The sequence below is a fragment of the Erpetoichthys calabaricus genome, chromosome 1 (genome assembly GCF_900747795.2).
Source record: "Erpetoichthys calabaricus chromosome 1, fErpCal1.3, whole genome shotgun sequence".
NCBI classification, from domain to species: Eukaryota; Metazoa; Chordata; class Cladistia; order Polypteriformes; family Polypteridae; genus Erpetoichthys; species Erpetoichthys calabaricus.
In genome coordinates, this window is record NC_041394.2 from 180,470,181 (window position 1) to 180,492,027 (window position 21,847).

Sequence of the window (21,847 nt, forward strand, 5' to 3'; positions counted from 1 at the left end):
TTCTATTTCTGTTTAAACTTAAGAACACCACAAAGGAAGTACAGCATGTTTAAAATGAGTATTTTTAGTATTGCATTTACCTAACAAATTTACATTTTCCTGAGTTTATTTCTACCGGAAGAGGAGAAATAAAGTACAGTAATTGAACTTAATAAAATACATCTTTAAATTCCAAAATCTCATTTTACCTTTCTGAGAGAAGCAAAGGCGGGTCCAAATGCCGACTGTACTTGGGTGCTGGCTCGTATCCACTGGGGCAATTTGGCAAGTGTGTTGGGCCGGGCATAGCGATGGTCAAGCAGAATAATGCTGGCATAGTCATCACGATGTCGAATTGCACGGCCTGCAACAGGGATCAAGTAACATTAAAACTTCATTATATCATTTTAGGGTGTGTTCTAGTGGGTAAAGGAATTGCACTGTATGTTAGTCTTCAATAAGCATGTCAGTCTGAATGTGAAATATTTTACTTAGAGATGCAAAACACACAAACTGAAAGAACTGCAATACCTTCTTCACAAAAAACTACATCTGCACATGACAACTAAGATGATGCATAATCTTAAAGGGGATACCTATAATAATTCATTGTATGTTAAGTATGTTTACCGTAATAATGAACTTAACCCCCCCCCCCTTTTTTTTGCTAGAGAAAATAAACATTTGAACCTTATTTTAAATGCCATATCCCTTCACTCAAAGCTTTCAGCAACACTAAGGCAGATGCACTCTTTTTGGGCATGCAGTCAGACAACTGAAGCTTTTACACCTTTGAAGCTGACCGAAGTATTTGGTCGATCCTACCAGAGTGTAAGTATTCTTTTATAGAGTTGATCTCCAATCTCAGTCTTCTTTCTGTGACACATTTTGTAGATTTGATGGCATTCACAAGAGAGTAACTGTCTGTGATACATGTAATAGACAGAATGTATTTGTCTGCACCACCTATATATAATTCTGAGAACAGAGTTACAAGAAACATTGCATTGTCAATCTATCTATCTATCTACTGCTCTCTCAAAGAAGGTGTTTTTCCTGCAAGAGTACTCCAAACACTCCTTAACTTATTCGATTGCCAACATAGTTGTGAGAATTTACCTCCTTTGCCAATTAATATTAAGAAGTGTCCACCTTGGGTACCACCATCAGCCAAATTCCCAAGAGAAGCATCACTAAACAGGACTAGATTTAAAGAGTCATCATGCCCTAAATTGAAATTTCAATATGATATATTCAGATTTCAGTGTCCTCACTATTTTGTTTGTTTCATGGATGCATTATACTGTAGCATACTTCTCACTGGATGAGAGTCTGCAAACAGCAAATATCACATCTAGCCAGCTTTGCTGAGCAACCCATAGAAGTTGACCTATTTTTGATTTCTGCTGATGAGTTTGTGTTTATAAGTTTTGATTCATGTTACAGGGCTCTTGAAGAGTCAACAGGAATACGTAGGACAGAGGTTTTTGATGCAACTTTCCTGCCGTAATTGCCAATGACAAGCCAACAGTTGGTTTAGGCTTAGACTTGCAGTAGTTCGAAAATATTTCACAAGTGTTCACAATTTGCTGTAAAATTGACATCCATTCTGTGTTATTACCACCTGAACTATGCAACGGTTTCTGTAGTTTATCAACTGAAACATGTCCAAACTGCTTGTGAAGCTTTAACAACATTTTTTGCTTCTGCTCTTTTGTTCTGTGACTGATACTTACTTGTCCTTACCTAGGATGTTTATACTGTATAATAAAAAAAGAACTTGAAAAAGCACAAAGTGAAAGAGAACACCTTCTTCACAAACCACTACAACATCCATGCATGCCAACTAGAAAGATATATTGTCTTAAAGAGAACAACAACAATAATTTAGTTTACCATAATAATGAACTTAACACCGGAAGCTACAAAGGTGGTGTTTTATAATATAGTAATTAAATTGTGTCATTTGTGTTCTGCCGATGTTATAAAAACCTTACATGCTGCCTTTTTTACCTTGAAATTTTCAAAGCAATATAAGCATCAATATAATAAATATGCACTTGCCAAAAAATTATGGGAATACTTAAATCACACAGTGGATCTCACTGAATAAAATATTAAAGTGAAAATCTTTATTGAGTAATACTGTATAAAAAGAAAAAAATTGATGCAACAACAGTCAATGGAAACCTAAATCACCAACCCACTGAGAGTTGGATTCAACATCAGACTGGAAATCAAAGTCAAAAACTGAAATCACGGGCTGATCCAACTTGCATGAATTTCATGATGGCAACTCAGTGTCTCAGTTGTGTATATTGCCTCCATGTGCCTGTATGCACTGCCGACAATGTCTGGGTATACTCCTGATGAGACAGAGGATGGTGTCCTGGGGAAATCTCCTCATGGACCTGGATCAGGGCATCAGTGAGCTCCTGAACAGTCTGTGGCATTACTTGGTGTCGACTGATGCACTGAAACATAACATCCAAGAGGTTCTCAATTGCATTTGGGCCTGGAGAACGTGAGGGAGAGTCAATGGTATCGATGCTTTCATCATCCAGGAACTAGCCACATGAGGCCGGGCATTGTCCTGCACCAGGATAAACCTAGGGCTAACTGCACCAGCCTAAGGACTAACAATGGCTCTGAGGATTTCATCCTGGTATCTAACAGCAGTCAGGGTACAATTGCCTAGCACGTGGACGTTTGTGCAACCTTCAAGGATATGCCTCCCAATATCATCACTGACCCATCGCTAAACCGGTCATGGTGGATGATGTTACAGGCTGCGTAATATTCACCACAGCCTTTCCAGATTCACCAGTGAAGAAAAAGGGATGCCAGTAGTAAAGCTGCCAATTTATTCTCGGGTGAATGCCAATTGAGCTACATAGTGATGGGCTATGAGCATGGGTCCCACTAGAGGATGCCAAGCCCTCACATCACTCTCGCGGAGTATGTTTCTTACAATTGGGTCAGAAATATGAACACCAGTAACCAGCTGGAAGTCACTTTGTAGGGCTCTGGCAGTGCTACACCTGTTCCTCCTCACACAAAGGAACAGATACTGGTCCTGCTGCTGTGCCGATGCCCTTCTATGGCCCTGTCCAGTGCTCCTGGTGTAATGGCCCATCTCCTGGTATCTCCTCCATGCTCTTGAAACTGTGCTGGGAGACACAGCAAACGTACTTGCGATGGCACGGGAGAAGATAGACTTCCTGTACAACCTGAATCAGCTGCAGGTACCGCCTCATGCTACCAGTAGTGAGAAGACCACTAGTAAAAAAGCAAAACTAGGGAAGAATCAGTAAGGAAGGATAAGGATAGAGCAATTGACTGTGGCCACCACCTGCAAAACTATTCCCTTATTAGGGATTGTCTTGCTGTTGCCTCTCCAGTGCACCTGTTGTCACTTTCATTTGCATCAAAGCAGGTTAAGTTGATTCATAATTGCTTGGAATGGCCGTGAGGACGCTAAGATTCAGACCATCCGAAGAAGTTATTTGTTTACTTTATTGTGGGAAACCCAGGAACACACCCTGACTTGACCCAGCACGCACACACTTGCACACAGATATACAGTACATATAAGTGGCACAATGAATCATTAAATAATAATGAATATATCAATCATATAATAAAAAGAACAAATATTATACAAAAATGCGTACTCTGAAGCCCTCCCAGAACCACAACGGCAATGATAAATTACAACAGTACACAGCAAACAATGAAAACTAACAACAAAGTTCAACACTGTCTAGTAAAGTAGAAACAGGTGACGATGAATGTGTGAAATGAAATTCTTGTGAACAGCGTTCTGAAAGCAATGTAAAGTTTTATTGCACCAATGTCCAGTTGTGGTGTGAAGATTTGGCCTGACTGAACGCTCCTGGGACAAAGATGAATCTAATCAAGATGAACTTACACAAACAAACAGGCACAGGGCAGCACATGCATCTAGACAGAAACTGTAATCCACAGGGTTGAGTCGTAATCAAATTGTGCATTAGATGCGTAGCAACAAACAGTGAGACAACCATGATCCTCATGGCATCTTTTAGGCTCCTTTACCCAAGTGCTCAATCGTCTTCCCAACTGGTCCTGTGCCCTCCAAATCTGCCCGATAGCATTATAACTCTGCTAGACCAATTGATATCCTTGGAGCTTAATATGACACAGTGTTAGACTATGATGATTAAGTGTTCCTTTAATTTTTTTCTTTACAAAACGGTTACTGGTTACTTTGAGCTACATTATTGTATGAAAATGTGCTATATAAATAAATAAATGTTGTTGTATTCCATAAAACCTTCTTTAAATAATGTATGTGCATTTCCCAAATTTATTTTGTTTTTCAGTTAGAGGTGGCACTTTAGTATATTGCTATGGATTTGCTATTTCACCACCTTTTTACCCTGCGAATTATAATTTTTAACACTTTGAGACACTAAAGAGGATCTCACAAAAGAAGCTTCAGCAGTGCAATTCATTGGCCCCATGTTGGGTAACCTACGATTAAATACTGTAGTCTAAGCTACAAAAGTCAATGTGGCTTTTTATAAATTATCAAAAAATACATTATGATGCATTATTCTCATACTTGGGTTGCATTTAAAGAGACCACATATCCTGCTGGACTGTACTGTATATACAAATATTAAAGAGACAGTCTGTAAAGTACCAGTCCACAAAACTCAGGACCCAGTTTGTGGGTAATGTTGTAAAGTCTATAAAGGTGTCTAGTATTCCTTGAATCACTACTGTATATAAGCTAAATTAAAATGTCAAGTTTTTTGTCACTAAGAAAAATTATATATGAAAGATTTGACCATTTTATAACTGTCATATCAATTTGTCACTGGGTCAGTTTGAAAAGATACTGGCTGAGCATTTTTCTGCACTAAGTATTATAAAAATGAAAATTCTTTTACCATCCAACAGATATGATTTCCTGCTATTTTAGCGGTATCATCAATTACTACCAGAATGTATAACATTGTGTCATTATAATAATCTCATGGTTTCTGAGGTAATTTTTTAATTAAAATCAAAATAAGTAGGAGAATGAGAATAGTTTGAAACCCAAGAAGGAAAACATTTGGTGTATAAACATTAAAGTATTCAAAAAGGTTCTAGACCAAACTTTGTGGAAAGTACAAAAAAGGCTGGCTTTTTAAACTGCTCTGCACATGTGATAAATTTATAGAAGAACAAAATTGAGAGCTGTGGGCCCTCCATGCTTACCAATTGACTGATTTACAGCCTTCATGCAAAGATTTTCAATGAGAACTTTCCCTGGGCTTTGACCATCCACTCTTGGCTGTATAGAACCAAACACATACCACGTATTAAAAGCTTAGCATCTGATCTTGCAGAGCAACCCTTCCCAATAAAATGGTCTCCTGGATAACTATGTACACAAAATGGTAAATACAAAAACTTAAAAATAATGACAATACTTACATTAACATAATTAGTCACACCAGATTCTGCCAACTGTGGAAATGTACTAACAAAAGTGTCAATTCAATGCATTTGCTGACCTACAGTGAGGAAGTGACAGCTGGCACCATTAGCACTCATCTTACGTTTTAGCACCATATCATAGTTAATAATTTATGCAGAGGTTTTATTTTTGTATACAACATGTACTTAACTTGTCACAAAAATTAAGCAGGCTAAATGAATGCTAAATACAGTTTACAATGAGGCATATAATGTAAATGACCATGTATGTCCAAAAATATGCATTTACTTTAGATATGCTGGGAAACTGGATATCCTAAAAATTTTCTTCATGTGGTTGGTTGATTCTGAGATAAAGAACTCTAAATACTATAAAAGATAAATATTAATGAAGGACGTGAGGGACAAAGTCAAGACTTCATAAACTAAAAAGAAAATACGAAGTGATGAAAATGTTGTCCATGAGCTTCTGTCAATTTTACTTGCTGACCATTAGCATTAAAAAGAAACCAAGCTCATTCTTTTATTGAGTTACAGAACTGCTCCATCACCAAGTATGAATTCTCAGGAAGCCAGCATCCTTGCTGGAAACAATCCCCCAATTTAAAATCATGGACAACTCTCCTGTCTGTGTTAACTAACTTGCTAAGAATATTTATCATACAGTTTTCTAGGAAATTTTAAACAACTGCACTTCTTATGACAGATATTTACTTTACCCAGCATCTGAGAAAATTGTTGAAGAGTATACCAGGTTTCATGCACAATATTACCTTTCCTCCTTTTTCATCTGTCACATCCAATGTTTTTTTTGTATAGTAAAGGCTAAGACTGTTTGTACGAATGTATAATTATGTGGTAAAAACACTACACTGTTCAATGTTACAACATTAACATTCATCATCTTCTTCTTTCGGCTGCTCCCGTTAGGGGTTGCCACAGCAGATCATTTCTTCCATATCTTTCTGTCCTCTGTATCTTGCTCTGTTACACCCATCACCTGCATGTCCTCTCTCACCACATCCATAAACCTTCTCTTAGGCATTCCTCTTTTTCTCTTGCCTGGCAGCTCTATCCTTAGCATCCTTCTCCCAATATACCCAGCATCTCTCCTCTGCACATGTCGAAACCAACGCAATCTCACCTCTCTGCCTTTGTCTCCAAAACGACCAACTTGAGCTAACTCTCTTAATGTACTCATTTCTAATCCTGCCCATCCTTGTCACACCCAATGCAAATCTTAGCATCTTTAACTCTGTCACCTCCATCTCTGTCTCCTACTTTCTGGTCAGTGCCACCGTCTCCAACCTATATAACATAGCTGGTCTCGCTACCGTCCTGTAGACCTTCCCTTTCACTCTTGCGGATATCCCTCTGTAACAAATCACTCCTGACACTCTTTTCCACCCATTCCACCCTGCCTGCACTCTCTTTTTCACCTCTCTTCCACAATCCCCATTACTCTGTACTGTTGATCCCAAGTATTTAAACTCATCCACCTTCGCCAACTCTATTCCTTGCATCCTCATCATTCCACTGACCTCCCTCTCATTTACACAATGTATTCTGTCTTGTTCCAACTGACTTTCATTCCTCTCCTCTCTAGAGCAGATCTCCACTTCTCCAGGGTCACCTCAACCTGCTCCCAATTATCGCTACAGATCACAATGTCATCCGCAAACGTCATAGTCCACAGGGACTCCTGTCTAATCTCGTTTGCCAACCTGTCCATCACCATTGCAAATAAGAATGGGCTCAGAGCCGATCCCTGATGTAATCCCACCTCCACCTTGAATGCATTCGTCACCCCTACCGCAGACCTCACCACAGTCACACTTCCCTCGTACATATCCTGTACAACTCTTACGTACTTCTCTGCCAGTCCCGACTTCCTCATACAATACCACAACTCCTCTCGAGGCACCCTGTCATATGCTTTCTCCAGGTCTACAAAGACACAATGCAACTCTTTCTGGCCTTCTCTATACTTCTCCATCAACACCCTCAGAGCAAACATCGCATCTGTGGTGCTCTTTCTTGGCATGGAACCATACTGCTGCTCAGTAATCATCACCTCACTTCTTAACCTAGCTTCCACTACTCTTTCCCATAAGTTCATGCTGTGGCTCATCAATTTTATTCCTTGTAGTTACTACAGTCCTACACATCTCCCTTATTCTTAAATATCAGCACCAGTACACTTCTCCACTCCTCAGGTACCCTCTCACTTTCCAAGATTCAATTAACACTAGAGTTACCAAAGCCTACGAAAAAACTCGTAAATCCGGCCCACCTTAAATCCCTTCGCACCTCTCCATTGTCTTTTTTTGTCCTGTAAATGTGCCAGTAAAGACAAGCAACAAGCAGCCTACTATTCCATCCCCCTACCACCGCAGAAAGTGCACAAAGTTCTCCCTGCTCATGCCTTGATTATCTGGGAGTGAAGTGCTGGAGTTTTAGAGTGGAAATAATAGATTGTTATTTGGAACACATGCATTTCACGTGTGTTCCGTTTCTACAATAATCTATGTAAACACATTGTTAAAACAGAAACTTTTTCATATTTTAGTAGTAAATGACAAAATGTAGGCATAAACTATATAATGTGTGAAGCCTGAAGTCCAAAGATCAAATAAACACTTTCACAAAAGGTTCAAGGATGATGCAACAGCTTCTGTGGTGTAGTGGTAAGAATTGCTGACTTGTAATCAAGAGTCCCCAGTTCGATCCTGACTGCCTCCTATATTTACAGTTTTTAGTAGTGAGCTGCTCTTATTGTTAATATTATACAATAAACACATACATTTGGTTTGCATCTGTAACAACCGCTGAATATTTATAGTACTTGTAAAAGTTAGCTTTTTTTTTTCCACTTTTATTCTCTCAGAAACGGAACACACATGAAATGCATTTGTTCCAAATAACGATCTATTATTTCCACTTCCTAAACTCCAGCACTTCACTCCCAGATAATCAAGGCGTGAGCAGGGAGAACTTTGTGCACTTTCTGCGGCAGTAGGGGGATGGAATAGTAGGCTGCTTGCTGCTTGTCTTTATTGGCACATTTACAGGACAAAAGATGCTGATGGAGACATGCAAAGGGATTTTAGGTCGGCCAGATTTACGAGTTTTTTTGTAGGCTTTGGTAATTCTAGTGTTAAACAATCTGGTTAAAAACTCCACTGCCATCTCTCCTAAACACCTCCATGCTTCAGCTAATCATTGTCTAAAAATGCATTTAATCATGTTCTTACCATATTCTTATCTAAATAGGACATTTTTTCCTGTAGCTCAGGAGACTTGATGTTCGGGTAGGGCATTCCCACCATAACCACACATCTGTACAGGAGACAAAAGCACAAAAGTCTGAGCCAGTGTTTACTGCATAAACACATGTTTTGATACAAGTAGTAAAGCCACGTTCTCAATAAAATTACTTCGATTGAAATGTAACACCTTGTACAGGGCATCTATGATAGAATGCATACCTGCCAAGGTCATCTGAAAAATTAATTCCTTCACTCATCTTGCCTCCAACCACTGATAACAGCAGGGCTCCAGTCAAAGCATCTTTACCATCTCTGCATCGCTGTGGACAAAGGAAAATTGCACATGTTAAGGCATACAAAGTCAGACACTTGGTGCTTATGAAAAAAGGTAGAAACACACTGCTAAAGGGTACATGCTTCTTAAGTTCAATGTATGCTTTATTTCTGCAGCCATCAGATAAAAAAGAAAAACATTCTGTCACAGGAACAGGCTAATTTTAGTTTTGGCGGGGAGCAAACATCAGCACCAATGTGGGTGCTGTGAGTAATTTATAAGAAAAGTTATAGTGCTGTCAAGGAAATCCTGGCACAACATCTATTCTTGGGCCTGTCAACAGAGAGGTTTGACACTTCCTTTCAAAATAACCATAACTTTTCAAAATTCCATTCATTTCTTGTCTCTGCATTGATATTAATGATTCTAGCAACACCAGATTCTTTGTTTTATCAAGTCCCTTGAATTTACTTTGATTTAATTTGTTCAAATTCTCTACATTCAAGTGCTTCCTTGGTTATTTATTTATTTACTTACTTAACAGTTAAAGGTTTTGCTTCCTTGGCGATTGTTTTTACCAAATAAAGTATCTGATGATTACATAATACATCTACTGTTAATTATTTTTCATTTTGGATTGCCTCGAGAGCTTATTAAAACGTAGAATATACAGATAAATATTTAACCATGACATTTTAGGGTATGTATCATCAAAATTTCCTACAGAACACTTTGCCTTGGACAACTTTTAACTTGGAGTAAAGGGGTCAACAGCTTGATACTGAGACAGTATTTCAAATGACGGTAGGTCATATATAAAGAGATATAAAGAGATCTAAGGCATAATCACACCATGATGCTATGACCTGGTTTAAATTAAGATTTATTTGTACATATATGATTCTCTACTTTTATGAATGTAATATATGAGAATGTGCTTTAAGGGCAGTTGCATACTAAAAACAAAACAAAAAAATCTGAGGTGTCTAGCATAGGACTAAATAAAGCTGTAATTTCAACATTTTGACTCCTTTACAATACTTTACCAGCATTAATCTGTGGTGTCCATAGTGAAGAAATTTGCAGTTTAAATGTATTTCCCTAAATAAACCAGAATCTAGGAGGCATTTACTAAACACTTACCTGTATGCACTTGGAGTATTCTGCCAGCACTTGCTCCACTTTGTTGGCTTTCTTTGGCTCCTGGAAAATCTAGTGGGATATCAATCATTACAGTTACTGTCAAAGACAGTATGAATAGATTAAAATGACTTCTTGTAACCACGCTTTAAAATGTATGGCTGTGCAATCTCACGATAGCACATTATATTCTGATTCATCTAACAGTCTAAAATCCATTTCTTAAGCTATAAGTGGATTCTATTACTCACAACACAAGCTATCAACTATAGTCCAGTCATGACAGAGAAAGCAAGATGCTGGCAGACCTGTAAAATAAGTAGTGGGTGACTACTGCATAAGGTAAATTACTTGTACCTAATGTGAATGAAAGACTTTGTACTTGCTAATGTCTTTCCAGAATCAAGATATGTCAATGTCAAATAACATTATTGCCATCTTGGAATCATTTCACCTGTGGATGCAATTGTGGTTTGAACTTCAGATTTCAGTGTTTGTTATTCACCTAAACAGTGTCCAAGCATACACTATTAGCCACTTGCATTACTGATCATTATGCAGGAAATGCCATTTTTGATGGATGCTATAAGCCTTTACCCAATACTCAGTAGTCCACGCAAACACACTAATTAGGGCACATCCGCTTCAGCTTGCTAAGAAATTATGGTATTAGTTCTGACACGTGCACTTACCGGGGGACTTCATATTTCTGGAGACAGCTGTTAACACCAAATACCAGCTAAACAAAGTGATTCACCAAAATGTACTCAATATATAAATCTGATTAGAGTACAATTTGTCAACATAAGGTAAAATTCTCCAGTTGTTTTTAAAAAATGAAGATGCTTCTGTCAAACCACATCCAAATGGATGAGAACATTAATACGTATGATGCAGATGGATAAATATCTTCTATCCAGAAGAAATGTAGCACAATCAACAATGACTAATTCCCCACCTTTAAAATAATCTATACAAGACTCTAAAAAAAGATATGAAGTGCCTCCATCATTCCTTGTAATATTGTTATTAAGAAGAAGCTGACAGACCAAAAAAAAAAGTTTTGCCTGCCTACCAATGTTTAGTAGACATTTTACATTCATCTTAAAGTTGTTCACTTAACCTTTATCATTATGAAAGCTACAGCAAACCATAGACATCTAAATCTTTATTCAAGTGCACAATTAGACACACTGTAAAACCAACATATTTCACTCAGCACTTGATTATGGGAAAATGTGAATTTGGAATGAGGTTTTTTCAGAGTTAAGCTCCATGTTTTAAAACATGCCAATATGTTGTGTATTCATAAAGAATTAATAGCTTTTGAAACAAGTCATCACCAATACCTAAAGTGCATTCCTGTTTTATAACTACTTCTGTCAGAATGGTCTTTTTTGTGTAAATCTATATGACAGGAACTATGCAATTGTTTGTACTTTTAAGATGTGCAATGCAAATCCACTGTATTGTTGTGCAGTGTGATGTTGGGAAGATGTTAGAATGTGTGTTGTCACACACATGTGCATAGGTGGAAGCTGAATGGAGCAAGTGAAGGTAATTCCACACCAGGCCAGGGGGTGCACTAGACCTTTCTCTGTTGTCTCTGCAGACTAAACATAGGAAATTCTGCTTGATTCAACCTCGAAGACACTAATTCCGGCTTCCCGCCTTAAATAACTGATCACTTCCTTCTCTGCTCAGTTCAATCTTGGACTCCAAACAATTCACTTCAGTGTGACTTTTCATACCCTTTTTTCAGCCAGGAATAATATATTAGTGATTACCCCAAACCTTTTTGCGTGTGTCGAGGCTGATTATTTCACAGTGGCGTAGTCGGCAGGATGATGGCTTCCTTGTTGAATCAGAAGGTGAACTTGAAAAAAGCCTCGACACACAATTGAGACCTCCAACCAAAGAAGGCTCAGGTAGGAGAATACCGTTCCGCGTCACCTGGGGTCAGTCGGTCTGGGTTGGGGAAAGCTGGAGTGCGCTCTGACCGAAGAGCCATTCAAAGGCACCTGGGACCGTGGGAAGGAGAACTACAGACTAGGGCCAGGTTCAGACGGATACACATCGGGTGTTATTATGGGTTCCCAGGAAAGGGGACCGCTCCAAAGAAAACTTCCTTTGAGAAAGGTGGGATTGCCCTGGGTTGGCAGGTGGAAAAAGTAATGGCCTGGGGTTTTAACCCCGTGAAGGCTACTAAAGAACAGGCATACCAATTATGTTGGGTGTTGGCCAAGGCCAAATGAAAATAACACCCGACGAATGCTGGAGCAGGCAGCCTGTGCTTTATTGCTCCAAGCCCTTTCTAGTAATATCACCCAGTCACCCTGGGGATGAACCTTTACAAATATTCAATCACTAATAGAGGTGATCGACCATTTAAGAGCGGAAACCTACTTGGGAGATCCAGAACGGAAATCATGTGAACCCAGATGGGTTTGCGTCCCTATACTGTTGAGTCCCATTCCCACAATGCCGGAGCCATCTCTGGTGAACCCTGATACACGGTGAAATGCTCTGCGAAGTGACAAAGGGACCTGTGGAGAGAGGTGGAGGGAGGGGCGGTGTGCTCTAGTTAATCCTCTGGTCTTCTCTCATACAGGAGTAGCGATAGTAAATGGTCACAAAGTCCCTGCTTTATTCGGTTCTAGCAGTAACATCTCCATTGTTGCTCGCCCTCTAGTGTTACTGCAACAATGCTCAGAACAAAGATCTGTATAACCTGTGTTCACGGGGATGTCCACCGCCTGTTATATCAGCCATGATGGCATCTTAAAAAAACTTGTGGAGGCGGTACTTAAAGATCCTCAGTTTCCCGTAATACTTGGTAGAGACTGGTCTGATAATAAAAGTGGTATAACACTTGCTGCTCCCAAACAATCAATAGGTCTAGTCATGGACGTTGAAACAGCATCCTCCGTTTCCTCAACACCGTGTTTACAGCCGTAGGAGAGACAGAACTCTGCCTGTAACAGTGACATGGAGACACCTGGGACATCGCGGAGCAATACGTCATCTTCAAGTGCCGTGCTGGCCCGGGCTGAAAACACGCCCCTTGAGGTTGAATCTGATCCTCTCACACGACTGCATTTTCAGTTTAAGCAGACTCCAGCTTCTTTTAAAAGGGAGCAATGGAAAGATGACTCCCTTAAATTCGCAAAAAATGCAGTCGTTCTGGTAGATGGCCATCACACACTGCATTCCATGCCATAAGATCCCCACTTTGTATCAAATAACGACCTTTTGTATCAGGTAGCACAACACGAGGGGGAGGTATGGTCCCTGCTGTTAGTATCACGGACTGACCAGCAACAAGTCTGTGAACTAGGACATACCCACTCCCTGGGAGCCCACTTGGGCCCCAAGAAAACACAAGAACTTATTAAGCTCCAATTTTTTTGGCCCGGGATTAATGAGGAGGTTCGCCACTTTTGCATGTCCTGTCCAGAATGTCAATTGTGGCAGATTCCTAGGAGGGGCCGTACTCTAGTACCCTTACCCCTGACTGATGTCTCATTTGAACGTATCGGTGTCAACCTGGTGGGATTCCTAGAACCCTCGCTCAGGGGACATAAATATATACTGGTCCTGGTAGATTATATATATCAGAAAAGGAGTGGAAGGTAGCAAAGCAGAGAATTCACTCGAGCTCCATATGCGCAAAACATAGAATTATTCAACTGAAAATTATGTATCAAGCTCATCTGTCTCGCTTAAAACTGTCCAAAATGTTTCCAGGGCAAGATCCAACCTGCGAACGCTGCACCCAAGCTCCTGCCTCACTGGGTCACATGTTTTGGGCCTGCACCAAATTAACATCATTCTGGACCAAGATTTTTAAGTGCCTTTCAGACAGCCTTGGTGTCACAATCCCTCCTAAACCATTAACAGCTGTGTTTGGTGTTCTTCCAGACGGACTTGAAGTTGAAAAGGACAAGGAAACGGTGATTGCATTCACTACACTTTTGGCACGCAGACTTATTCTGTTAAATTGGAAGAATCCTAACTCTCCTCTGATAAGTCAGTGGGAAACCGATGTTTTATATTATTTGAAATTGGAAAAAATCAAATTCTCAGTTAGAGGATCTGTACAAAATTTTTTCAAAACCTGGCAGGATCTGATCAATATTATTTTAGGATTAAAAGAAGGTTGGGAGAAGGAGGCACTCCCCTCTACAAATATACTGGAGTATATTGCGCAATTACACAATAGACTCACTAAAATTCGACCTATTCTTAAATCTCACATGGAGCAGGCGCAAGCAGCCCAGGTCCATTGCTATAACCATGGTACGTCTCTACGGGAGTTCTGCCCGGGAAGGAAACCATGGAAGGAAAGGGACACTGATCCCTCCTCTGGACAGCCCCGTTCACTCTTCGTTCATAAATTAGACCTTAACTTTGGTACTAATCTGACTCGCCTACAATGACAGGAGCTTGAAGCAGTCCTCCTGTCTGTCCCAGAGGTAGTTAGACACCAGGACGGACCTCCCTGGTTGCATATGACATTGTGATGAAACCCGTGGTCATTGTCCGAGAACACCCATATAAACTTCCCGAAGCAAAAAGAGCAGAAATGGAGTTGGAGATCAAATTAATGCTGGATCTAGGTGTGACAGAGGAGACTTATAGTCCCTTGTCCAGGCCTATCGGATTGGTCGCCAAGCCTGATGAGAGTTGGAGGTTTTGCAATGACTTCCATCAGCTTAACCAAGTCTCCCAATTCGACATATCCGATGCCGTGAGTGGACGACCTCCTTGAGCGGCTAGAACAAGCCAAATTTTTGACTACACTTGATATGACAAAGAGGTACTGACAGGCTCCCATAACAGACTCCACAAAGGAGAAGACTGCATTTAGCACCCCTAGTGGACACTGGCAATATCGTGTTCTTCCCCTCGGGTGGCATGGGGCACCCGTGGTTTTCCAACGTCTGGTGGATAAAGTGCTCAGTCCTCATAACTCATATAGTGCTGCCTACGTGGCCATTTATTCCAGCACCTGGAAGTAACACCTACAGCAGGTACAAGCTCTATAGCAGTCTTTAGCGGAAGTGGTCTTCGTATTAATTCGAAGAAATGTTTCTTTGGATTGGTTGAAGCCAAATATTTAGCCTACCTAGTTGACTGGGGTATGGTGCGGCCACAGTGTTCCATATTGATGCCATACTGAATTGGCCCCGTTCGATGACCAAGAGGCAGGTTCAGGCCTTTCTCAGTTTGGCGGGCTACTATGGTCGGTTTGTACCCAGTTTCCCTGAGTGACACCCTTGACTAATCTTATAAGGAAGGGGAAACCAAATCAAGTGATATGGGATGATACAACAGAAACTGCATTTAGTGACTTAAAGCAGGCCCTTACGTCGGCTCCAGTTTTGAAAGCACCTAACTTCTCTTTGCCTTTTACATGCTCCAAACGGACACTTCGGACATAGGACTTGGAGCTGTGCTGAGCCAAAGCATCGACAGAGTTGAACATCCTGTCATGTACCTAAGTCAGAAACTGTTGGACCAGCAAACCAAGTATGCGGGCGTGGAGCGGGAGGCTTTGGCGATTAAATGGATTATTACTCAGCTGAGGTACTACCTCTTGGGTCGCGAGTTCACTCTGGTGCCAGACCATGCGCCTTTACAGTGGATGGCCTTACACAGGGACTCGAAACCTGCGAGTCACAAGGTGGTTCTAGGACCTACAGCCATACAAGTTTTCAGTAGCTTATCGTCTGGGTGTCCTTCAAGCCAATGCCGATGCCTTTCCCGGAGTCACAACCTCTTAGCCAGGTATGCCCGGCCCGATGGGTCTGGGCTGAGGTACCGAGTCACACGTGCACATAGGTCGAAGTGGAATGGTCCAAGTGAAGGTAATTCCACGTCGGGGGTGGGGGGGTGCACTAAACCTTTCTCTGTTGTCTCGGCAGACCAAATGTGGGAAATTCTGCCTGATTTAACCTCAAAGACACTACTTCCGGTTCCGGTCCCAAAGCTGATGCCACTTACGGTTCCAGCCCCCAAGACTGATGTCACTTCCGGCTCTGGCCCCAAGACTGACATCACTTCTGGCTCTAGCCTTCGAAGACATCACTTCCGGCACCCTGCCTTAAATAACAGACCACTTCCTTCTCTGCTCAGTTCAATCATGGACTCCAAATAAATCACTTCAGTGTGACTTTTCATACCTGTTTTGCAGCAAGGGATAATATACGGGTGGCTGCACCAAACCTTTTAGTGTGTGTCAAGGCAGATTATTTCACAGTGTCTTTAACCTTTAATATATACTACTGAAGTACACTGGACCACTTATTCACAAAAGATGTTTGGGAATCCAGAATGAACCAGTATGTCATATAGTTGAAATGGAAACTTTAATAATAACTTAAGTGTCGGAAGAAAATACTTGTACTACATAGTTATTAGCTGACCAGATGATCCCAATGGACTGAGTGGTCTTTCTAATTTGTCAAACATCTTATCGTATGCCTTTACTCTTCATGGTAATTAAAAAAAAGATTGCACTACTAAGAAGACATGTGGTTTTAGAATAACCTGACAATATTTGCATTACTCTAATAGTGGACACCCAACAGTTATTGGGCTACTCTTGGTTGTCAGTAAACAGACCAGACAGTGCCCAGAAATCTATTCACTACTCAGTAACTCTTATGTAAGACAGATTTATAACAGGGAATTTTCAATTAGACTGAAAAATTAAAAAAAGAAAACATTACGTCCCCTTGGAGAACAACATCCAAGTGATTTGTCTGTTTGGCTATTGTCCTTTGTCTTATCAATCAAATATTAAACTATCCTTCTATTTTATATAAGGGTGTTTCTTAATAAACTAGTAGTCTGTATTTTAAAACTAGAATGGATGCGAGCTACTCATAGCCCAATTCACTAAACCCAACATTAAAAAAATTAAATAAGAAGCAATCTGAAGTTGTTTAATTAAGACACTATATCAGAGAAATACAGATAAAATTACCCAAACTTCACTAATATAGGTGGCTATAGGTAACTTTTTATAATATTGTATAGTACTAGTCAGAGTGCAATAGGGTTGTGCTGCCTTACAATGCAGGGTCCTTGGTTCATTTCCCTTTCTTATTATGGTGTATGTATAGAAGTTTTCATATACTTCTGCAATGACTATTTCTGTGTAGCTTCCTCATCCCAAAAATATTACAAGTTAGAATTTTTAACTCTCAATTGGCTCAGTATGAGTGGGGATGCAAGTATGCATGTGATGGCTTAGTCCCTGTTTTGTAGTGAAATGTTGGTCTATATCTCAACATCATCACTAGCAAACGTCCAATATAAAATACTATGTTGAGAAAATTGTTAAAGTATGAAAGTCAAACTCTTAAAAACAGTAGAAAACACTACATTTAAGAAAAACAATACCTTTTTCTTGGCTGCTAGACGATCATGTATTCCATTCTTCTCCCAGTGGGTATAAACACACTTTTCATATTCATAAGATGGAAAAAAGCACACCAAACCCCCTGGGACCACATTGCACAAGTTAGAAAGAATCCGTCCTGTTTCGTCCATCTGACAATAAAAGTTAAACTGTTAAGGACTTATTTATTCTTGGGCCATTTGAATTTGCTGTTCCTGAACTAATGTAACATTTATTTAGATCTATTCTTTCCAACATGCTTTACTATGACACTAAGTTCCTGTTATATCAACTTTTAACATGCAGCCTATCAATGAGTTTCTTACAGAATCAAACAGAAAACTTAAAAATGTTTTCACTAATTCAAATTATTGAGACTCAGAAGTAGATTAAATTATCTAGAAAAATTACTTACACATGATTAGCAGCCTTTACTCTCAATGAAGAGAGGTTTAATATGTGGAGAGGAAAGATTAACAATCTAACAGTTTAAATTATTTTTCTTTTTAAATCTGCTTTTTAGCAAGAACGATGCTCAAATGAATGCAACTTATTAAGTACGGTATACTGGTGTCAAAACTTTAAAATGCTAAAATATTATACAGTTGTAATGGAAATATAAATTAATTATGCATCAAAGTTTGTATGAAGTGTAATATAGTACAATATACTGTCTGTTATTAATCGTTACTTGTTGTATTTTCTATTCTTATTGTAAAATAATTAAATCTGCCCCTGAGATGTTCCTGACATTTGGGCTGATATAGCCACCATAGCCAATGACTGTATGCAGGAAGTTCTATATAAAGACATCTAGAAAAAGATGAGAGTTTGGACTGTGACGAATAAACAGCTTATAGATCTTCTACATGAAGGTAGAGGAATTTAAAGGTTGTTAACACAGTGGTGTTTAAGTTAAACACAGCGGTAGGAAACAGGTGGATTCATCCTGAAATTAGATAATGGGGAAGGCTGCCTGGTAGTGATAGGTGATTCGTGAATGATTCATTCTTTTTGAACAACTCTTTGCAGTGAATTATATGAACAGATTTGTGTGCACAAACAAATCAATTTAGAGGAGCTCAACAGGAATGCTAAAGTGCATGTCCATCCTTTCAGCGTGATGTCATCAGCATGTTTTGTTTCACTGATAGAAATGTTTAAAGCACATGCACAAGAAGCACCTAAATCATGAGTCTTCACTCATTAAATTTATGAATGAGTCACAACCCAAGAACCAGTCTAATGACTCGTTCATTTGATTCACTCATGCTTTGTTTAAGGAAATAACACAATGAAATATGAGTTTTCATGTTAAATATATAATGAATTATATATTTAAATATAATTAATTACACATAAATAATTAAATACAATGAATTATATATATATTAAGAAACAAAGATAAATGAATCAAACAAATCAAAATAGCTAGGGATGGGTGATAAAGCGATAATTAATAAAATAAAGATAAAGAAAAGATAATCACCACAAATTAACTTTTCCTCAATAGAAACTTAAGACATGGTTAAAAGAAAAGTCAATATAACTAATTCCATCCATGTTTTGATAGACAACATGAAAAGCCAATGATAATGAAAATAGCGCCACATCATATGGTTGGAATACAGTTACAGCCACGTCAGGCTAGGCTGACGCACAGAGCATGGAGCTGGGAGCAGCACACGTGCTAGTGTTTGGGTTGCAGCAGCCACATAAGTCAGTACAGAGAAAATGTCAACAGAAATTGTTAACAAAATCAGTGTTACTGAAGAAGACCCCCAACATACACAGCCCACGGCTCAAAAGATAAGGACTTTGTTGAAAAGAAGGGTCCAATGAATTTGGTAGTGTGGAGGTATCCATCCATCCATCCATTATTCAACCCGCTATATCCTAACTACAGGGTCACGGGTGTCTGCTGAAGCCAATCCCAGTCAACACAGGGCGCAAGGCAGGAAACAAACCCCGGGCAGGGCGCCAGCCCACGGCAGGGCCCACCCACACACACACCAAGCACACACTAGGGACAATGTAGAATCGGCAATGCACCTAACATGCATGTCTTTGGACTGTGGGAGGAAACCTAGAGTACCCGGAGGAAAACCACGCAGACACGGGGAAAACATGCAAACTCTACGAAGGGAGGAGCCAGGAAGTGAACCCGGGTCTACTAACTGCGAGGCAGCAGCGCTACCCACTGCGCCACCATGCCACCCTGTGTGGAGATATTTTGGCTGTTTAAAGTTTGACAAGAAGAAGAGTAGCATACACTGCAAATTGGGTCAAAAGCATGTTCCCACAAAGACAGTTATCACCACTAATCTTTTGTCCCATCTAGTGTCATCCTTTAGACCATGCACAATGCAAGACTTTGCAGACCCAGACCTAAGCAAGTGGTGCTAATGGGGATTTCTTGTGCCTTTCTTTTTCTGACTTGGAGCATAAGCTGGCCACAACTGAGTGAACATGTCATTTTTTGTTTATGTTCGCCCTCATTTACATTTGAAAGCTGCTTGAATTTGTACTGAGGATATATACCAAATGTTTTTTGTCTATTTATTTTTAGGTTTGTTTCCCAAACATTTAAAACAGTTTATTATTATACCTATTTTATTTATCTGGAATATAATTGTATAACGTTCTACAGTACATTTGTCATGTTTGACTTCTGACAGAAAATAATGTTTATACCAAAATTAACCTTATATCTTCTCATCTCACTTAGGAATAAAAAGCTTGTCAAGCTTGACAGAAATAATAATTTGATTTATATTGTGATATGTATCAATATCGATGGATATGAAAAAAAAAGTACTAATTTTTTTTTTCCATATCCCCCATCCCTATCTTAGCATAATGTAATTGTTCATTTTTAAATTTATGTGTTGCTATGCAGTAACTTTGGGAAAGTGGATTTGGATTGACTGATAGCGTTTCAGCTATAGAGTTCAGGTATTTATTTATTCTGTAATTTTAAATTGCCTCTAATATTAAAGCCGATCAGTTGACATTGCTCCTTTTCCTAACTGGAGCGAAGTTAACAAAAGTGATTACAAAATCTTCTACTGATTAAACACTTAATTTTAGGTTGAACATGAAAATGCATGGTATACATTACTATCATACAAGATTGAAAGGATGTGCAAACGCAAACAGTTCCACAGAGGACAACAGAAAAAGCCCGATTGTAATGTAAAATAGAAGATAAAGTCTATTAATTAAGACTAAATGGACAGTAACTGTCTACACCATTAGAAAATGAACACATTTTGAAATCCAGGGTCACATGTGAGGGGGTTGGGCTGGAGTGTCCTGAGGCTATCCCAGTAGCAAAGGGTGTAAGCCAGGAACAAACCATGTTCAGAGCACCACTCTATCACAGGGCCCACTCTCCCACCAAACAATTACTTATATCAGGATTTGGAACAGAAACTTGAACCCTGTGCAAGCCTCCATGGACTGAGCTGAGTACCTTAGGTCTATGAAATTAAAAATGAGTAGTCACATACTGCCCTTAAGTATCAATTACAATATCAATGTTAAGTAACACATGCCATGTTGCATCACAGCCCATGTTTCAAAATAAATGCTTCATAGCCTTTGTTTTTAAAAAGAACATTTGCTTAAGCTTTCAAGCATTTATGAAATTTCAGATTTTCAACTTAATCGTCATCTGTTGTGTCTTAACTTCAATATTCCTTTACCTGTTATGCAGCAAAGTACATACTCTTTACATTTATGTACTACAAAGCATAAAAAAAAAAAGTTCCAGAACAAATACCATTTGAGGAGTTTCGCGGTTATGAAAGGTGAATTCCAGTTTCTGTCCTGAGGGACCACTGCTCAAAATTATGGGAAGAATATTATCTGGTGGAATCACGTGACCTACAAGTCAGAAAAACATTCAGCATGGTGTTAGACAGTAATAAGCATGGATAGTGCATAATAAAATATTTGTACGGAGGCCAGGCAGACTACTGAGGGAGATGACAGAAATAATGGAGGCATATGACTAAGACATAAGACTGGGAATGACCAAAATTCTTCAGAGAAAATAATGAGAGAGAACAGACAGAAAAACCATAGAGCAGGTAAGAAAACCATTCTAGCTTTATAAAGAAAACTAGAGGGGTGGGAATTCTCATACATAGAACAGTTCCATTTGTAGCATCAGAGGTAGTGTCGGACCCTGAAGGGAGATATGTGATGGTCATGGGCAACTTATATAACAGTAAAATGATTTTGATAAATGTTTATGCACCCAATGTTGATGATAAGGAATTCATGCAAAATCTATTTGCA

At 39.4% G+C, this 21,847-nt stretch overlaps 1 protein-coding gene across 2 annotated transcripts in view; it reads right to left on the reverse strand.

The window, feature by feature from the left end:
* ddx11 (DEAD/H (Asp-Glu-Ala-Asp/His) box helicase 11) overlaps positions 1 to 21,847 on the reverse strand; it is a 123,227-nt gene that overhangs the window by 2,492 nt on the left and 98,888 nt on the right. For both annotated transcript variants that reach the window (XM_028809293.2, XM_028809283.2), the window contains exons 20-26: positions 21,327 to 21,430; positions 17,545 to 17,694; positions 10,138 to 10,206; positions 8,940 to 9,040; positions 8,706 to 8,790; positions 5,230 to 5,305; positions 189 to 343 (exon numbers count right to left, since the gene is read on the reverse strand). In XM_028809293.2, coding sequence (XP_028665126.1) covers positions 189 to 343; positions 5,230 to 5,305; positions 8,706 to 8,790; positions 8,940 to 9,040; positions 10,138 to 10,206; positions 17,545 to 17,694; positions 21,327 to 21,430 — 740 coding nt within the window. The remainder of the gene's footprint in view (positions 1 to 188; positions 344 to 5,229; positions 5,306 to 8,705; positions 8,791 to 8,939; positions 9,041 to 10,137; positions 10,207 to 17,544; positions 17,695 to 21,326; positions 21,431 to 21,847) is intronic.